The 17,307-nt window shown below is 35.6% G+C and overlaps 2 protein-coding genes across 6 annotated transcripts in view; one reads left to right on the top strand and one right to left on the bottom strand.

The window, feature by feature from the left end:
* The window catches only part of ANGPT2 (angiopoietin 2), a 45,086-nt gene extending 28,148 nt beyond the window's left edge, over positions 1 to 16,938 (bottom strand). For 2 of the 4 annotated variants that reach the window (XM_068678420.1, XM_068678423.1), the window contains exon 1: positions 16,077 to 16,936. In XM_068678420.1, the coding sequence (XP_068534521.1) occupies positions 16,077 to 16,361 (285 nt within the window). In that variant the 5' untranslated portion in view covers positions 16,362 to 16,936. Of the gene's footprint in view, positions 1 to 16,076 lie in introns of all 4 variants that reach the window. The other 2 variants (XM_068678421.1, XM_068678422.1) reach the window with 2 other exon arrangements.
* MCPH1 (microcephalin 1) overlaps positions 1 to 17,307 on the top strand; it is a 126,164-nt gene that overhangs the window by 73,228 nt on the left and 35,629 nt on the right. Inside the window, exon 13 of one of the 2 annotated variants that reach the window (XM_068678416.1) lies at positions 2,031 to 2,589. The exons of the other annotated variant lie outside the window; for it this stretch is intronic. Coding sequence (XP_068534517.1) covers positions 2,031 to 2,132 — 102 coding nt within the window. The 3' untranslated portion in view covers positions 2,133 to 2,589. Of the gene's footprint in view, positions 1 to 2,030; positions 2,590 to 17,307 lie in introns of those variants that run through there. 2 annotated transcript variants of the gene reach the window in all.

Below are 17,307 nucleotides of genomic sequence, written 5' to 3'. Positions count from 1 at the left end.
TATTAAACATGACTTTCTATGTAATGCTGTGTCCTGTGGAAGAAGTAGGTAGATGGCTGGAGCAGCATTATCCTTTTCATCCATCCCTAAAATCATTAGAAACTATCAAGATATCTTTTCCTTGAATCAAATACAGATTACTAGACTAAGTATTTTACTACTTCCAGGGACTTATCTGTAAGTCTGAGAAAATTCCCAAAGCACATTTTTTAGGCTTTCTTAAAGCCTGTCTACTGAAATGCAAAGATAATCTTTATTTTTATAATAAAGCATCCTTTCTAATACTATACCTGCTAGGAGAAATAGCAAAGAGGTCAAATTTATCTCTAGTCATACCTCTATAGTCCTGTATTTAAATCAGGAAATTTATTGCATTAAAAATGTCATTAGCCTCATAAACTCTGCAACTGCTTTGTGTGGTACATGAAACTCAGCTGCATTTGGTAGAGTTCATTCTATCTAACAGCTGATGGCTGGCCAAATGGAGAGGTCATATGCTTCCATGCCCCCCAGCCACACTTCCTTGAAATGTCTCTCACATATGTCACTGGACTTTTGACTAAGCCCAGATGCACTAACCTAAGGGGAAGAAAAAAAAAAAAAAAAAAGACAAAAAAAAAAGGTGGGGAAGGAGTGGACCATCAATTACAGCAAGGCATTTTTAAAATGTGTATCGAAGCTACAGTGTTTGACATATATTCAGTTGTCAAAAGCTTGTTAAGTTGCTCTTACATCTAAATATGTCTTGTGCTTCCACAACATACTTTGTGAATTTAGACCAGAGGAACTTAATTGGCCCTTCCAATACCTGTAGTCACCACGCTGATATTTTGGGCCCTAAGATATTTAGTCTACAAACAAAAGTGAACAAGATGGAAAATGAACTTAAGGCAGCCATTTCTGTTCTAATGACAGGGCAAAATAAGGAAAATGATGATAAGTCTCCTCAGTTCTTTTTCTGAATATTTGTTCAAAGTATAGAGGATACCTTCCTACTTTTCATACTCCAGATGTCATGAGTCACATTTAACCCATCCATACTTTGTCTTAGTTGCCTGCTCTTGTTTCAGAGTGGCAGCGTTCTTTGGATTCTGGCCATGTCTGGTTTCTTCGTAAGTGATCTGAAGCAGAATTTAGCCCATAATTTGAAACATTTTTTTCAGACTCTAAATATGCAACTGTCATTTTGTAGAAGCTCATCCACGTATACTTAAATTTCTGAATAGCAGATAAATTTCTGTATATAAAGACAAAATGCAAGTCTTTTGTCAAAGACTTTTCAACAGACTTCATTTTCAATAAAAATATTAAATATACAAATTGCTTATTTGTAGTATAGTTGAAGTTTACACACTAGAAAAGGTGTGCTTGGGATAAGATTCTTTGGATAGGATCTTTTTGGATCCTGTTGAATGTGGATAACAGTGAAATGTAAGGTAGACTCTCTAGAGAGAAGAAAACAGTATAATTAAATGTGAACACAACAGCTTCATCGCAGCAGTTCACAGAGGCAATAAGAAGCTGTTAGACATATATATGCCTCACATGCTGCTTAATGTGCACATATGTAATGAATGGAGTGGGGTTCTCCATGTATGTGTATATATATCTTTCCATATCATTGCAATGTATTGGTGTTATGAAGACAGAATACTATTAAAATTCCAATTTTGCAGATAGTTTTTTTCTCATTTAGCTTTTCATACTTGTTCGTACTAGGCTACCAAAACTGCTTAAAGTTAGGGGAAAATAAATAAATAAATAAAGGAAGGAAGAATAACTATCCCTTCCAAGATTCATTTATCTTGGCGGACCTAAGGGAACAAATTTCAAAAGTCATTGCATCAACCCCCATCAATAAGACCTTCAGTTATTTTAAATTAGCTTCTATTAAAATCATATATTTTCCTATGTCTTCTGAAAGTCAGTAATCAGTTTCAGAAGCCTGTAACTTTTAGAAGAAAATAGTGCACTGCAGAAGTGATTATGTCTGGAAAAGAGACATTTAAATTGCTTTTTCTTTCCCCTAGGACAGGAAGTCCCTATGGACTATGTGCTGTTTCTCAAGAGAGGGAAAAAAAAATCTTTTGGGAATGTATATGGGAATGCTTGAGATGTCTCTACGGTATTAGCTTTTTACACGCTTCATCAAGCATGTCTGCCCGTCCAGACCTCCAGCTAAGATTTTTCTCTTATCTCATTTTCCTGTCAGCAAACAAAAGGTGAAAGTAACATCATAAATGAATACTAGCTGAAAGTGAGCTGTGATTTATTAGAAAATATTGAAGTTAATATTGTGTAATAAAATACTGAAGGTTTAAATACTAACTCTTAGAATAGTAAATAAAGAATTTGAAGTAAATTATATGCAGAAGATGATTCAGTTAATGGCACTCATGGAGTAAGTTAAAGCTTACTAACTTATTCTCATGTCTAATTACATCTCAGTTAGAGTAAGATGATTTTCTAGCAGAAGGAAAAAATCCCTGCCTTCACTGGGAATAATCTACTTGAATAAAAAATAAAAATTTCATTAATATTGCTTGAAAATAAATGCATGAAAAGCCTCTATTGTCTGTACAAATATTTATAAAGAATTACCTTCATTGTGTGCTCTTGACTCAAAGTATTTTGTTCCTAACACTGGCATCATCATACCTTCTATGTATTTTGAACTACAAAAGTTACAGTTAAAGCTATGACACAGAAAAAAAGCAAAACAGGGAAAGGGAAGAGGCTTTGAGATCTGAAACTAACTCAAAGGCAAACTTACAGCTGAGCTCCCATGGTTCCAGCCTCTGAGCTTGTTTTGTATATACATGTATATCTCTCTACTGCTCACCTAACTGAACATAACGTATTTTTGGGTGGCTTGTCACTTGGAGGGCAACATAAGTTCTTCATACTACATGTGATGCATTACACCTTACGTGGCACACAGATGTTCATTTTTAAGAGATGTAAATAAAATGCAAATGAAAAATATTCTTGTGTTTTCAAAAATATTGTTAGTAGAAACTACATGTTCATCTTCACAAATCTTTTAATAGTCTGAGTTTCTATATGGGCACGGAAATCATTTTAAGTAAGATTTAACAACTGTATTTTCAGACCTGAAATCAATTATTTGGTGATTAACCATTCTCATTAAGAGTTGCAGATATTCATTAAGGCAGTAATCTAATATTACAAATTGCTGTGTTCAAGATTACAGCAAAGTGGTATTTCTCTTAGAAATCAGGGAAGGAATTCATAAAGTTCCCATTAGTCTAAAAATAAAGAATAAATAAATAAATAGTCTGAGTCATGAATGGCATTTTGCCGAAGTTCAGTAGCACTGAAGCCAGGAAGACAAAAAGCCAGTGATGCTTCTGCCATTCACTGAAATGAATATAAATATTCCTCGTTATGTGTAACAAGCCACAAACCTTCAGAAACAGGATTCCTTATTTATGAACAGCTTAAGAAATATTGCCAATCCTTAATTTTTTGAAATACTAAGTTATAGCATTGAGCTAGAATTTCACAAATTGGATATTCAAACATTTTGAAGACAAGCCTACATGCTTTTAGTCACATTTTGTACTTTCATGCTACCATCAGTGAACCGGGACTTTTTCAGACTCATATAAAAATGAAATGTAAAAGCACATTTGAATAAACACAGGTGCTATCCCAGGTCTAAAGTAATCCTTTCTCATTTGAGGATTTTCCTCCATTCCATTGAGCTACAGGCAGCTGAAATAAACTTACTGTCAGGTATGCTGTTGGGGGTACTTATGGTATTTTTAAATACGTAGCCTTATATACTTTATATTTTTTAGTCAATTTTTACCTGGCATAAACTTTTCATTAAATATTTTTTAAATATTTTTTCTCTCAATTTATGATTTCAAGTTTGTTATAAATTCCTCTTTCAATAGGACAGCCTATTTTACAGAACACTTCATGAAATCTGTGATTTGCAATGGCAAATAATAGTGCGATTTTCTGAAGAAACAATGAAGCATGGTCCTCTTTTTCAAAGTATGCTATCAGGGAAGTGAAAGAGTGCTAGGCATTCACAGCTCATTCTCAGCATTGCTTTCTAGGGAAGCAGTCATCTTGCATTCCACTTCCAACCAGAAGGAAGAATGATTCGGAGTTCAAGGATCAAACTAGTTAGGAAGCTGTGGAACACAATTAGTCCCTTTTGTAAGCTATAAAACTGGGTGTCTCCTGTTTCCAAGCTGTGTTCACAGAGCATCTTTCAGCATGAAAAATCATTAGTGTATTTTTTTTTTTTTAAACTTCACAGATAAAGGAAACTGAAAGTATTTTAAGTAGTTCTTTAACTTTGCACCATACCGGTTCCAAATATAGTTTAAGTCTTTTAGAAGACTTTTTAAAGAAGAAGAAGCCTCAATGATGTTGGTACTAAGAGAGAATTGGTCATCTGAGCTGAAGACATGCCAATTTTTGAATGTTCAAGACTCTGAGGCAGCACACAGATCAGCTGCTGATTTCAGTTTTGGAGGATATAATTTCTCTACTAAGATATCACAAATTGATTTTTCTGTACATTTCCAAAAAGAAAAATTTCCTCTTACATGCTGTAGTTCCTTTTGTAAGCCATGCTGCATCTTTATCTCCATTATTTCCATCTCTGATAAGCTAGATAGACAAGGGAAGGTGATGTGTCTGACAAATTTGCCAAATTTCATCACCAGTCTGAAAATACCTTGCTTGGCAGACCAGAGCTGCCAAAGAGCCTCCATGAGGTTTCTAAATCAGGGGAAGCGGGACCCAAAACCAGAATGGACTTGACTGACTACAGAAAACACTAAGTTCTGCCTTAAGTAAAGGAAGCTCAGGTGTTCATCTCTGCTTAGTAGAAAAACTGAACATCTTGGTATGTTCTCATCAAATGGTAATTGTTTATTTCCCATTGTTGTTCTGTTAGCACAGTTAAAAGTCTTAAAAGCAAAGCTTCTGAGGAATTCCATGCTTGAAAGATAAAACAGGAAGCTGTGTTAAGAGTGGACAAGCACAAATATTTGGAAATAAGATCAGCACATATAGGCAGCATACTGCAGAAACAAAATGTGACACAGATGCTTGAGAAAAAATATTTTAAATTATGTAATCCTTTTTTTTTTTTTTCCTCAATAACTAGGCTTATCTATTCAAAAGCAGGCAGTTTAGTTTATTGGAACAGCACCAAGAAGAAAAGCCTCTTCATCCATTGCTTCCAAAACTTCCTCTTTATCTCTGGTGTCCCACAGAGCACTCAATTAGTGATGGAAAGTCACCTCTTGAGCTGAGTTCCAGTCAGTGCTTCTGAAAGCCTACAGCCAGACAGCTGCATCTTGGTGCCTTTCTATGAAGACCAGAAACAGGAGCCAGATCCTCTCAAAACAAACAAAGCTATTGGTATTGATTATAATAGAAGAGGAGGAACTCTCAGCAAAAATGGCTGAGAACCAAAGCTATGCACTTAGGATGGGTATTTTAGGAGAGGAAGCTGTCTGTCAAGATCTGATGGGATGGTCCACTCTGATGGTCCACTTTTAAATGTACTTTCGAGAGATTCTCTTAGATGCAAGACTCTTCTATGAAGATAAGTAACCAGATCTAGCAACAGAAAAAGTACAAGGCTGTTGACACTGCATGCCGCCAACAATAAATAAATAAATAAATAAATAAATAAACAAACAAAAGAGGTCTGTCTTAATACTCAGGAGATTATGCATGTAGGTTAGGGTCAAAAAGAAAATTCAACAACTAAAGAGTCCAAAACTGAGCCAAAAGAATCTAAAACTGAGAGCAAGGAACATAGCAAAAAGGGAATTCAAACTGGACAGTCAGGAAAAAGATGAAGGGTCTTAAAGAAGGCAAAAAGAGAAGAAGAAGAAGAAAAAAAAAAAAAAAAAAAAAAAAAGGAACTTAAAAATGGATTTGTCAGGTGGGTTGTGAAAGAAACCTGACTTCAAAAAGACAATGAGCTGTAAAAGAGGGTTGGAAGACTGATCTTGAAGCTGGCTGAGGGCAGGAATTGTCTTATGGGCTTCAAGTTTAAACAGCATGGTGAAGTTGTAAGGAAACATACTGAGGAAAATGGTGAGGGTGAAGGACTTGACTGGAGAAGCATGAAGCATTTTGCCTTCTGAGACAAATGAATTTATAAATACCTCAAATGAAATCTCTGGTTCACTAAGTCAGTCGTAACTTTTCTACTTGTCTAGAGTAGAGTTTAGGATTTTTTATGCTGTCCTCAGAACCTTTTTAAGATAATGAAACTTGCCATAAGGAAGAAGGAGATCTCATGACATGGATACGTTTTCTCTAGATACAAATCAAGGCCAGGTTGGGTGGGCCTTTGAGCAACAAAGTCTGTTGGGAAGTGTCCCTGCCCATGGCAGAGGGGTTGGATCTAGATGATCTTAAACGTCCCTTCCAGTCCAAGCCATTATATAGTTATATGAAATCAAACTTGAAAGTGTCAGAATATATATATATATGAGGTTATTACTAAATTATATTTAAACATTCTCTATAGCTAGTAAACAGCAGTTTAACTGTTTGTCCTATATTGTCAGAATCCATTTTTGTATGTGATAAGCTTTCAGCAGGGGTCAGATTGTTTACATTTGTTGCAGTTTATAGCCCTTCTAAGGGTTAGGTTACTAGTCTTGGGGTTTACCCTCTTGTTACTTGTACTTTGCTTCATCATGTCAGAGTATTTTTCACAAAACATTCCCAATACAGCTCCAGTAGCAGTCACATCAGTTTGGGTCTTGTTTGATTGACTAATTTATATATATATATATATATAAATATATATAAATATATATAAAATTTACTATTGCTTTATAGGTAATCATTATGTGAGACAGAAAGCCTAGCATCAGGATGGAAGTTTGACATTAAGTGAAAAATGAAAGAATAATTATCATGGTCAAAGTTCAGACCTCATCCAAGGAAGCTTCATTTTTTTTTAAGTCAGTTCCTTAAAACCATAAAAATGTAAGATTTTGTCTGGTTTCACTCATTCACTTAAGCTGTCTTTTGCCTACTTCATCCACTTTAGAGTTATATTAAGAAAATGAAACTTGCTGTTCCTTTGAACATTTGAATTACCCTGTTTAAAGAAAGGTTTTCTGAGAAGAAAAGCAAAACCATGGAACCTTTTTTCCATTACATATTCACCAGAAAATTTCCATCAATACTGAACTGGTTGAATGGATAGGTTATCTGTTAATGCAGTATAAAAGTATGTTAAGTATCTCTGCCATAGTTACATATATTTCAGTCTTGATCTGCAGCCTTTGTGATATTGGATTTTTGACTTTTTCACGACTGAAATAGATTGTCAGTTGATGGCCAATAGAAGCGAAAAAATAGGCTATTACTTCTTGACTGGTTGGGACATTCTCTTTAAGGAGCTGCTTTATATTTCACTTTGAAACCGGATTTGAACTAGGATCTTGTAGGTAGTTTACACCTTGCAAATGGACAATGGGAATTAAAACTGTTTCTGAAATAAAAACAAGTATACACAACAATGTTGGCGTCAAACAAAAGGACCTAAAGGAAGTACATGAAGTATCTTGGTATGATCCATACAAGTTCTTCAGAGGGAGACAAAACTAAAATGTTTTTTTAGGTGGCAGCTATAAAAATTAAAACTCTCAGCTTACTCATATGCCTCAGGGTAAGACTGTATATACATCAGGTCATATGATGAAAGTAGTGCCTCCGGTACACTGACATCACCTAACACCTATGGGGACTGGGGAGCTGCTGGTGGGGTAAGGGCTGTCACTATTGCCCAGGAAATGGCCTTTCCACTGAGCTGGGTGTCTCCCCATTCCTACACCCTGACAGAATGGAACAAAAGAGGTTTTGTTTCCAGGATCACAGGTGTCAGGTGCAGGCCTGAATCAAAAAGAAAGTATAGTGATGAAGCTGATATAGTATACTAGAGATTTAAAGTTCCTAATATATTTCTACAGGTACATTTTTTCTTTATCCAAATATGAGAACCTTAGTTTTTCTTCCCATCAAAAAGTCCTATTAGATGGAGTATAGATCAAACATTTGCCTAGTGTGTTTTCATGAATTTTAGACAATTTTTTCAAAAAGCATGCAAAATATTGTTTCTGAAATAGCTCAAATGATGTCAGTTGTGTAACTGATTATGCTGTCCCACAACAGAATTGTCTAACATGTTACTTCTGAAAATGATGAATTATTCCTGTCATCATGTATGTTTTGAACACCTTTTGAAATGCATGTAGCTATTTTTAGTACCTCAGTAGTTACAACATCAATAGGTACTACAGAGTCTAAAATGGAACGCATCTTCAAGAATTTCAGTTCCTAACATTAAGACAGTTGTGATCTATCCAGGAAAATCCCCTTCTTTTCATTTTTTCTTTTTATTTTCCCCTCCTGGAAACTTAAATAATAAATTATTATAGCTAGCTGTTCAACAAAATTGTTAAGGCCTTGTCTGTTTTACCACAAGACATTGATTTTAATCACTGACCAGCATCGATGATAGAAAGTTGATATGTTGTTCCCCCGATAGCAAAAGTACACTATACAGTTTTCATCTTTTATGCTCTGACATGCTGCTGGAGTCCTGAATACAAATACAAAGCTGAAAAGATTATTTTACCCTACAGTATTAAAAAGATATTGAGCAAAGGTAAGATAGTATATGCTGCTGGGGTTTAATAGGAATCCCTAGAGACAGATGGACTGCAAGGAAAGTTAACGGCATGTAAGAACTGTGAAGTATTCACTCATTTAGAGAGGAAAATGGTTCTCTCCTTACAGCTTCTGTGAATAATGTTATTCTGTGAATGACACTAGATTTTCATACTTTTACTAACAGAGAGAGGAGTTAATGGAGAGAAGGTTGTGTAATCTGTCACCTTCTCTTTTTTAGCAGCAAGACCTTGTTGTGACCTCAGTAGGCTCTTGGAAGATTATTAGATAAAGTGATAAAGCTTGGTATGGGCAGTATAAAGACACTAGAAAAGTTCCTGTAGTTCCTCTGTCTTCCAGACTAAGCCATAAACTGCTGGAAGTTGGAATGAGAACAGACAGCTATCTCCCAATCATGCAAATTGCAGGATACATTTGCTGAGCTTTGTGAATAACATCTTAATTTTAGGGTTAACCTGTTGTACAGACAGATGAAAACTAATAAGATTTTCAGTAATTATTTGGCCTGGAAAATGTAGTAAGCATTAAAAAAAAAAAAAAAAAAAAAAAAAAGGCATTTAAAGAATAGTAATGTATATTTTCCTAGGAAGCTTGAAAACTGACACAGTGAGTGTTTGCAGAACTATTTAGGTGTTGGATTTTTTTATACAAAATATGGATCTGGATTTTGTAACTTGAAGAATTCTTTAACATTTCCTCTGTGCTCGGTTTGCCTGGAATAGACTTAGATTCACCAAACAGTATTTGAGTTGTTCCTAGAGAATAAATATGATTCTTTTTTCCTCTACCCCATTTCCTAGAGATTCATCTGTCAAAGGAAATGAAATGATCACAGTATTTCCAGTTGTAAAGTGCTTTTTCAGGTTTTGTGTGTGTGTGAGGTTATTTGGTTTAATTTGTTCCACTGTGGAATGTGCCATATCTCTAAGGCATTTCTGGGTATTAAATTACTGTGCCATACCTCTTTTCTTTTTTTTTTTTTTTTCTTTTTTCTTTTTTCCAGATGCTCAGCCCTGTGAAATTATCTGATCTTTTCTATTATTTTTTCACCTGTAATTAATATTTGGTTACTCTGAGAAATTCAAATATGACAGAAAAAAAAAAAAAAAAAAAAAACTGTGCTTATTTCTAAAGGTTCTTATTCAGTCCCATAGGAACTCTCATTTTCTTGAAGATTATAAACATATTTATAGTTTACTGACAAATTATTTTCTCAGTAGTTTAGCTCTTATTTGTGCTGAGAGATTTACTAGGTTGCATTTGGACTGCCAACATATTTTCTCCGTGTAACATCCTTGTTTCATATACTAGTACAGGCATGAAATATTTTTTTGTTCAAGAGCCATCTTCTCTCATTTTCCCTACATGCTTAAGAAAATCTGAAGTTTGTATCCTTAAGATTCCCATCAGCAATTCTCTTTCTAGATGCCAGAACACTTTTTTTTTTTTTTTTTTTTTCTGAATTGCAACTTGCATCTTTTGTTCCATTCCATTCTGTCAGGATGTGGGAAGGGGGAGATACCAAACTCCAAGGAAAGGCTGTCAGTCCAGATTCAACTCTTGTTCCTAAGCTGTTTTAACAAATGGCATACATAATGTTTATCTATATATTTTGTACCATATTTGTAGCAAAATCCATGCTTCTACTGTCCACTTATTGTCTCTTGATTCTGGGGTTTACAAACTTTAGTGACAGCGTTGCATGCCAGGATGAGAGCTATGCAGCATGCTAGCTTTTGCAACTTCTTTAGCAATGCTGGTAAATCTTCAACTTTTCCAGTCCGCTTTCTCTTCCAGGCTGAAAAGACAGACTGAACTTACTCTAGGGAGCTGATTATGATGATGTCATTATCATAAACTAATGATGCCTATCATTTGAGACATCTGACAAAACTCTGGGTTTGCTAAGCTCCAGAGAAGGATCACAGAGTGACACCTTTCTCCTTGTAGATCCTAATCTAAGGTCTGAGAGTATATATTTTAAATCAGTTAGCAGCACTTTGCATGTCTAGCCCTATAACGGTATTGCTGCAGAGTCTTTGCCCCCCATCCTGGCTTTCAGCTGGAGCTGTGTAAAATCCCATGAAACAATAGATGCAAGAGGGGGTTCTTGCATTAAAGTGTGTAAGAGGTTGTTAAATAACTAGTGATTTACTGAGTTACCTTGGTTTACTGTCAAAAGTATTGTAAATAGACTAATGTAAAATGTGGTATGCAAATACTGTAGTATGAAAAGGACACTCCACTACAGCCATTGAAAACTTCATATTTGGAAGGTTAGAAATGGTTATCTGTGCCTGTTAGGCAAAATTGAATGTATTCTAAGGAATATATATGTGATAGTTTGTTTCTTCTGATTAGGAATCAAAGAAATGGTATCAGTTGTTTTCCTTGGCAGATTGCAGGAGAAGCATGTTATTGAATTAATTTATAATCAACAACAAATAAGGTGCAGTAACAAGATAACTGTCTGTAAAAATAAAAATAAAATAAAATTAAAAAAAAAAAATTCTGGAATTCAGTCTCTCAGCAAAAGTTTCTAAGATGTTCTAACAATTATGCTGTTATGCATTGCAGTGTATTTATGCTAAGTGGGTAGGAAAACACAAAGGACTGGAAACTGTCAACTCAAGCATCTCCAGGCTAATTTCCTATATGTGCACCTGAAGGAACAGAAAATATTTTTTTTTTTTAAGAGTATTTATTGTTAATAATTAATAGAGAAAGTTTCCCAGTTTGCTGTTTGGACCTTGGACCAGTCAAGGATGATAATTTTGTGATCGTATTAATAACAAACAGAGCATTTGAAAATATATTTTGAATGCTAGTAAGAGACTGGTTCAGTAAAACAGGCATCTGTCTACCATATTTTTTCCTGATCACATCTTGGAGATGATGAGCTCTCAAATTCAATTTTATCTTGTAGGTGTGTACAAGAAAATCTATGGCTCTTCTTTGTTTTGTACTGTTTCATACCTGCTCCATCAATTTGGAATTTGTGGAGTGTTAGAAATATTATTTACAACAATTTTAAGCACATGCAAAAGTATCATTTGGAGTCTTTTTACAAGAATTTACCTATTGGAGATATAAAAATAAACTGCAGAGTCAAATAATCTAAACTAGCTTGGAAACTTTATCCAATAACATGTATTAATCTCAAAGTAAAACAGTATTTTCTTTTTGGTCATGCCAGTACTCCTTTGCTTCGCAAATACATAGTTGATAGACAGAAACAAGCACTTTTCACATTTAAGTGAAAACAGATGCATTACTTAAGAAAGGAATGCAGCCCTTGATTCAGAGTCAGAATCATCTCTTGCGTATTTCAAAATCCAGCGCTGTACAATGTATTTGTCCTTGTCCATTGCATGCAGATGTTTCTGGATGGTGCATGTCAGAATATTTTTTCATATTTGAGATATGAACTTCTGTACCTTAATGCCTTAAGCCACCACTGTATACTGTATCTTAAGTATTATAATAATTATAACCATTTGTTGGTACTTATTCATAAAATACTATGCATATCCACTCCCATACATCTTAAAACATCTGATTTTGTTTCCTCTAGAGAAGAAACATTTTTCAAAATGACAAAGGGTTTTTAGCTTCCAGGATAAGGAAAAACAAATCTCAGTTCAGAGATGCTACATCTCTATCAGCGAAGTGTTCCCCTCCTAGTCTGCTGGGATGGTTCAAGGTGAAGTTCTGACTTTAGGTTTAATGTTGACTCCTGACTTTCATTTTCTAGTCTTTTGACCTGCTGATAAACTAAAAAATAAATTACCCTATATGCCATACACTATCAACAATTTTTTCATAAATTCTTTTCAAATTTTTCTAACGGGAAAGACAAAACATGACCCATTTCTGTTACACTATTGCTTTGGACAGAGTCCTACCTCCTGTAGTCTAAGGTAGGATCTAGTTTATGTACTAAGAAGTAAATTCAAGTCAGCATTCAGTTATTTCAATGGCCAAATATCTGGAAAGAAAAAAAAAAAATGGGGTTCCTGCAGTGGAGTTGCCATGATCCAAATGGTAGCATTGCCATTAATTTAGATAGAGATATTTTTAGTTGTGGACCTTATGAAAATCATGTCTTCTAGAAAACCTAGTGCTTTTTTATATAAAGAATTTCTCAAGGATAATACTCAACATGTACAACTACAATTAAAAGTTCCAGTCTTGTATCATATCTGTATACCAATCTCCTACCCTCTCAAATTAACTGAAAATCTTATTAACGAGAGGCTTATTCTCCCTGCCTATACACACACTTTAAGAAATACATATCTTACACGTCTGCACAAATTGATCCCAAAGTAGCAAATGTCAAAGAAGAAAGTTCATTTCAGGTTTTTTATTGCACAGTTGATCTAGAGTTTTGGCCTTTGCTCTGCAGCATCGCTTACTGGCTTACTGCTAAACACTGGATTAGGTGGAACAGTGGTATGTTCTAATATGTCATCCGAATGCTTAAACGTAATCTCCTTTTGAAAGACATTCCAATTTTGTGTATCATCTGTACAGTGTATCGTCTGTACAGTGATGGTGTAAGGCATTAAAACTGTTTGGACAAAAAAAAATTGTGTTCATGAAGCAGCAACCAATTGAACTTGCAGTAATGACAGAACAAAGTCTTCTGCTCTGTATGCAGGACCAGAGCAGAAAAGAACCTGGCCCTGCTTAACAAATTTTCTTCCCATTGTGTTTGTCCATTAACCAGATAAAGCGCACACTTCCCATGCTGTTCCATTCATACAGCCTAGAGTTCATTCAGAAACATAATGTTTCCTTTAGTTGATGGATTAAAGGCAGGATGGGGGGAGGAGTGTAAAAATGTTTGGGGATGTGCAACACTTCAGGAACAACTTTTAAATATTAATTCACACTAAAATTGCGTCTTTTTCTTTTTTACAAAACTTCAAAAGAAAATGGGTACTGCTTCTTAAATAAGCAAAATTTTTTTTTTAAAGCAAGACGTAAAGCAGGTTTTGTGCAATTGCTGAGAAATTAACATCAGGTTATTTTTAAAAACAATCTTATATTACACTTTCAGTATAGTACAAAAACTAAGTGAACAATTTTTTTTGGCAAGCCTTGACAAATCTGGTGTTATATTTTGGTAAGTTGAAATATGAATCCAGGAATGTGCATTAGTGATCTTAAGGAATAAAAACCACAGCAAGTAAACTCAATAAGCAACTTTAAAGGTTATTGTTTGCTTTTCATCTTCACTTAGTAGACCAGGTGTCACTAGCAAAGCAAATCTGAGGAAAAGCTACTTTTGTTGGAGCCTCTTTGTGAACAAAACAGATGACATAAAGAGCAGGTGTTAAAATAGTGAAAAAGACAAACAGTAGTTATTTTACAGGATGTTTAGCTGTGGAACAGCTAGGAAAAAAAAAAAAAAAAAAAAAAAAAAAAAACAGGCTATTTTAAAGTATCTTACTTGGAAATCTTTGCTCAAATAAAACCCTTCTCTGTCTTGTAAAATAGAATCTGCCTTTTGATTCCCCCAAAGAGTTGGTTGGATATACTTATCCTATTCCTCTTGTAGCTGACTTCCCAGAGGCTGACAGGAAAAAGCATAGTTTTTACTAAATAAGGATGCTGGAATTTGCTTACTACTTTCTGTTTACCTGATGTCACTTATGGTACTGTGTTTGCCTACTTAAGTGGCATTTAGCACTGAAGCGTTGTGTGTGATTTTATTATTTATGTTAGGAAATTGCTTACCAGCTGGGGAGATTAGGCTGTTTTACTTTGTGTGTTTTTCATCCTGCACTGCACATCTGTTAATGTTGGTCTTAACACTACAATAGTGAGCACTGTAAATTAATAAATAGATAGATAAGCCCACATGTGGAGGGAAGTTTTGCCTGTGAAATTAAAAAAAAAAAAAAAAAAAAAAAAAAAAAAAAAAAAAAAAAACTACTGATCTTACTGTTCTGACATTTTACCCAACACTTAAAAATGTGGGTGTCTCCATTAAGCATCCTAAGCCCACAAAGACAAATTTAACTGCCCACACTTCAGGCTTCAAGTGTGTGCATTTTTGATTTAAGCCTTAAGGTTCATTTTCAGGTAGATGAAAGCACTATTGTTTCTGCTTTGAAGTGTGGCTTCTGTTTCTCACGCAAATTCTCTAGCAGGTTTCTTTGATTCTATCATGCTAATTCTGTACCTCTGTAAATGATGGGAGAAGTGAACCCTAATGCAAAATGTTTTAGTAATGAAGCAACCTTAGAATCAAAAAGTGGCTACTCACTGCAGATAATTATGAATTCTCTCCATTTGCAAGAAATATTTCATTCTTAAAGAAAAAAATGGCATCACTTGAACAATTGTTTCCAGTTCCTGTGTCAATTGCTCTGTTCAGTTCTCAAAATATTTACTGTTTAGAAGATAAGTATCTTGGTACAAGACATGAATTTAGGATTATGAATTTATGATGCAATTAAACTATACTATTGCACCTTTTCAGGTACCAGTCAAATAAAGATTCGTTAAATCAAAATATATTGAATAGTATACCATTTAGGATCAAGTGAGTTCCTATAAGGATGTGAAATTGTGATCAGGTTTATTTTCTGGTAGCGTTAAGAATTTATGCAGTATGATTTTTTTCTGATCTTTCAGGTCTAATTATACACGTGTTGCCCCTTTGGCAATCAATATCATTTTCCTTCAGTTACAATGGAGTGGCATTACAGGAAGTGATGTGGCATCCAAAACACCTTTTCCAGAATATTTTTTTTCCATGAATATTTTATACTTGAGTGGAAGTGTTACAGGATGAGAAGGATATCCGCCAATGAACTTTCTTGAAGTTCTGTCACTTCACCAGGCTAACTTCACTGCAAGCCAGACTTGCAGTCTTCACTTTGAATTACAACACTTTGTCAGTGTGGCTTACATATGCTAATTTCTGCATGCAAATTTTGAGATCATGTTTCAAATATATATTTTTAAGACCCGCCTCAGATAAAGGCATGTTCTATATTGTTTAAATAGAGATAAAATAGTCCCTGTCAGCTCATTATAAATTACTAGCTGGCTCTTTCATGTCACAATTTTCAGACGTGCTTGCTGTCTGACTGCCTATGTAATCACTGTGTCCAAGCAATTCAAATGCAATGACAAACTTTAAAGCACAAACTCTGCAGAGCAGTGAAGTTATCTGTTCCTTGCTAGTCTGTAAAATTAAGTTCTCATACTTTGAAACAACTTGTGGATGGATAGAAAAGCGATTCAGAAAGCTAGTTTAGATCGTGTGTTTTGTGAACTTAAAAAAAAAAAATAGATAATGAGATATTATAAACATAATTCTTAGGATATAAATATTATCCTACCTTCATTAGCCACTGGGTGTTGTTTTCCATGATGTTTTCAAGCAGTTGCAGTCTTTGAACTGAATCATCATAGTCTAGAGGTGCGTCCCTCTGCACAGCATTAGAGACGTAAGAGCTGGAAGATCGGCAGTTGTCTGTCTCAGGCAAGAGGAAGGTGTAGCTGCACGACCCGTGCTGAACCTGGTACTGCTTTTTGCCAATAGTCTCCGTGCTTTTACTGAAGGAGTTGTATCCCGAAGCTAGGAAAATGCTGCAGCTCCAAGTGAAGTAAACAGTCAGCTGCATTTTAATTCCTGTGGCCAGCCAGCAGATCCGCAGCGCCTTGGTGTGCTGACAGGAGCCCAGACCGAAGTTAACCTGTGCAGAAATTCAGTGCTCTGCTGCCATGTGTCGTCTGAACGAGGGCTGGACTTTCTGGCCGTCCCAGTCCCACGCCGTCCTCTCCCAAGTCGTGCCCTCAGCTGTCAGATGCAAAAAGGAAGAGCAGTCCCACCGTGGCTGCAAGCTCTGCCTTCCTTTCCCCCCAAAAAAGCCTCAACGCTTCCTTCTGCTCAGCTTCGTCCTGATTTTACCGCTCGGTAAATGAATCAATCACTCTCCTTTCCTTATATGATAAGTTGATAAGGGAAGGCAGACATGTGGAGCGCTCCGCTCCTCCCTCCCGAACCGCTGTCTGCCGACGGGGGGGTCGCTCACCCCCGGAATAAAAAGCGAGCGCGCAGCCCAGCGTGGGATGTCGGAGAGCCCTTGGGGAGGAGCGGGTGTTACGGGACCCCCGCGCGTCCCCGCAGCAGCAGCAGCTCTCATTAAGAATTTCCTCGGCTGAGAAATCAGTTCCGATCGCCTCCAACTACGTTTGCAGAGCTTGTAAACTCTTTGCAGCGGTGATCATTCTTAAATGCTGTCAAAAATAACTAAAAAAAAAAAAAAAAAAAAAAGTTCCTGTGCTTGTTTGTTCTTCTTAAAGGATTTTTTTTTTTTTTTTTTTTTTGATACACTGAACCAAGATGTAATTTAGCTTGTGGTTTATATGTTGTGTAATTACAGAGAAAGACACTCTCCTAGGCATGCAAAAGCAGGCTTGGGCACATCCTTGCAAAGAGAATAAGAGAGGGGTTTTAATTAAAAGTTTTCAGTCAAATGCAACCTCTGTACTGAATCTCTGACCTGAATAATCATTTATAATCATTTCAAGAACTAAATGTTTTCAAGCACTTTTTTTTTTTTCCTA

This window comes from Anas acuta, chromosome 3, assembly GCF_963932015.1.
Source record: "Anas acuta chromosome 3, bAnaAcu1.1, whole genome shotgun sequence".
Taxonomy (NCBI): domain Eukaryota; kingdom Metazoa; phylum Chordata; class Aves; order Anseriformes; family Anatidae; genus Anas; species Anas acuta.
Note: the sequence above shows the minus strand (reverse complement) of the source record. Positions and strands in the feature narration are given on the sequence as shown.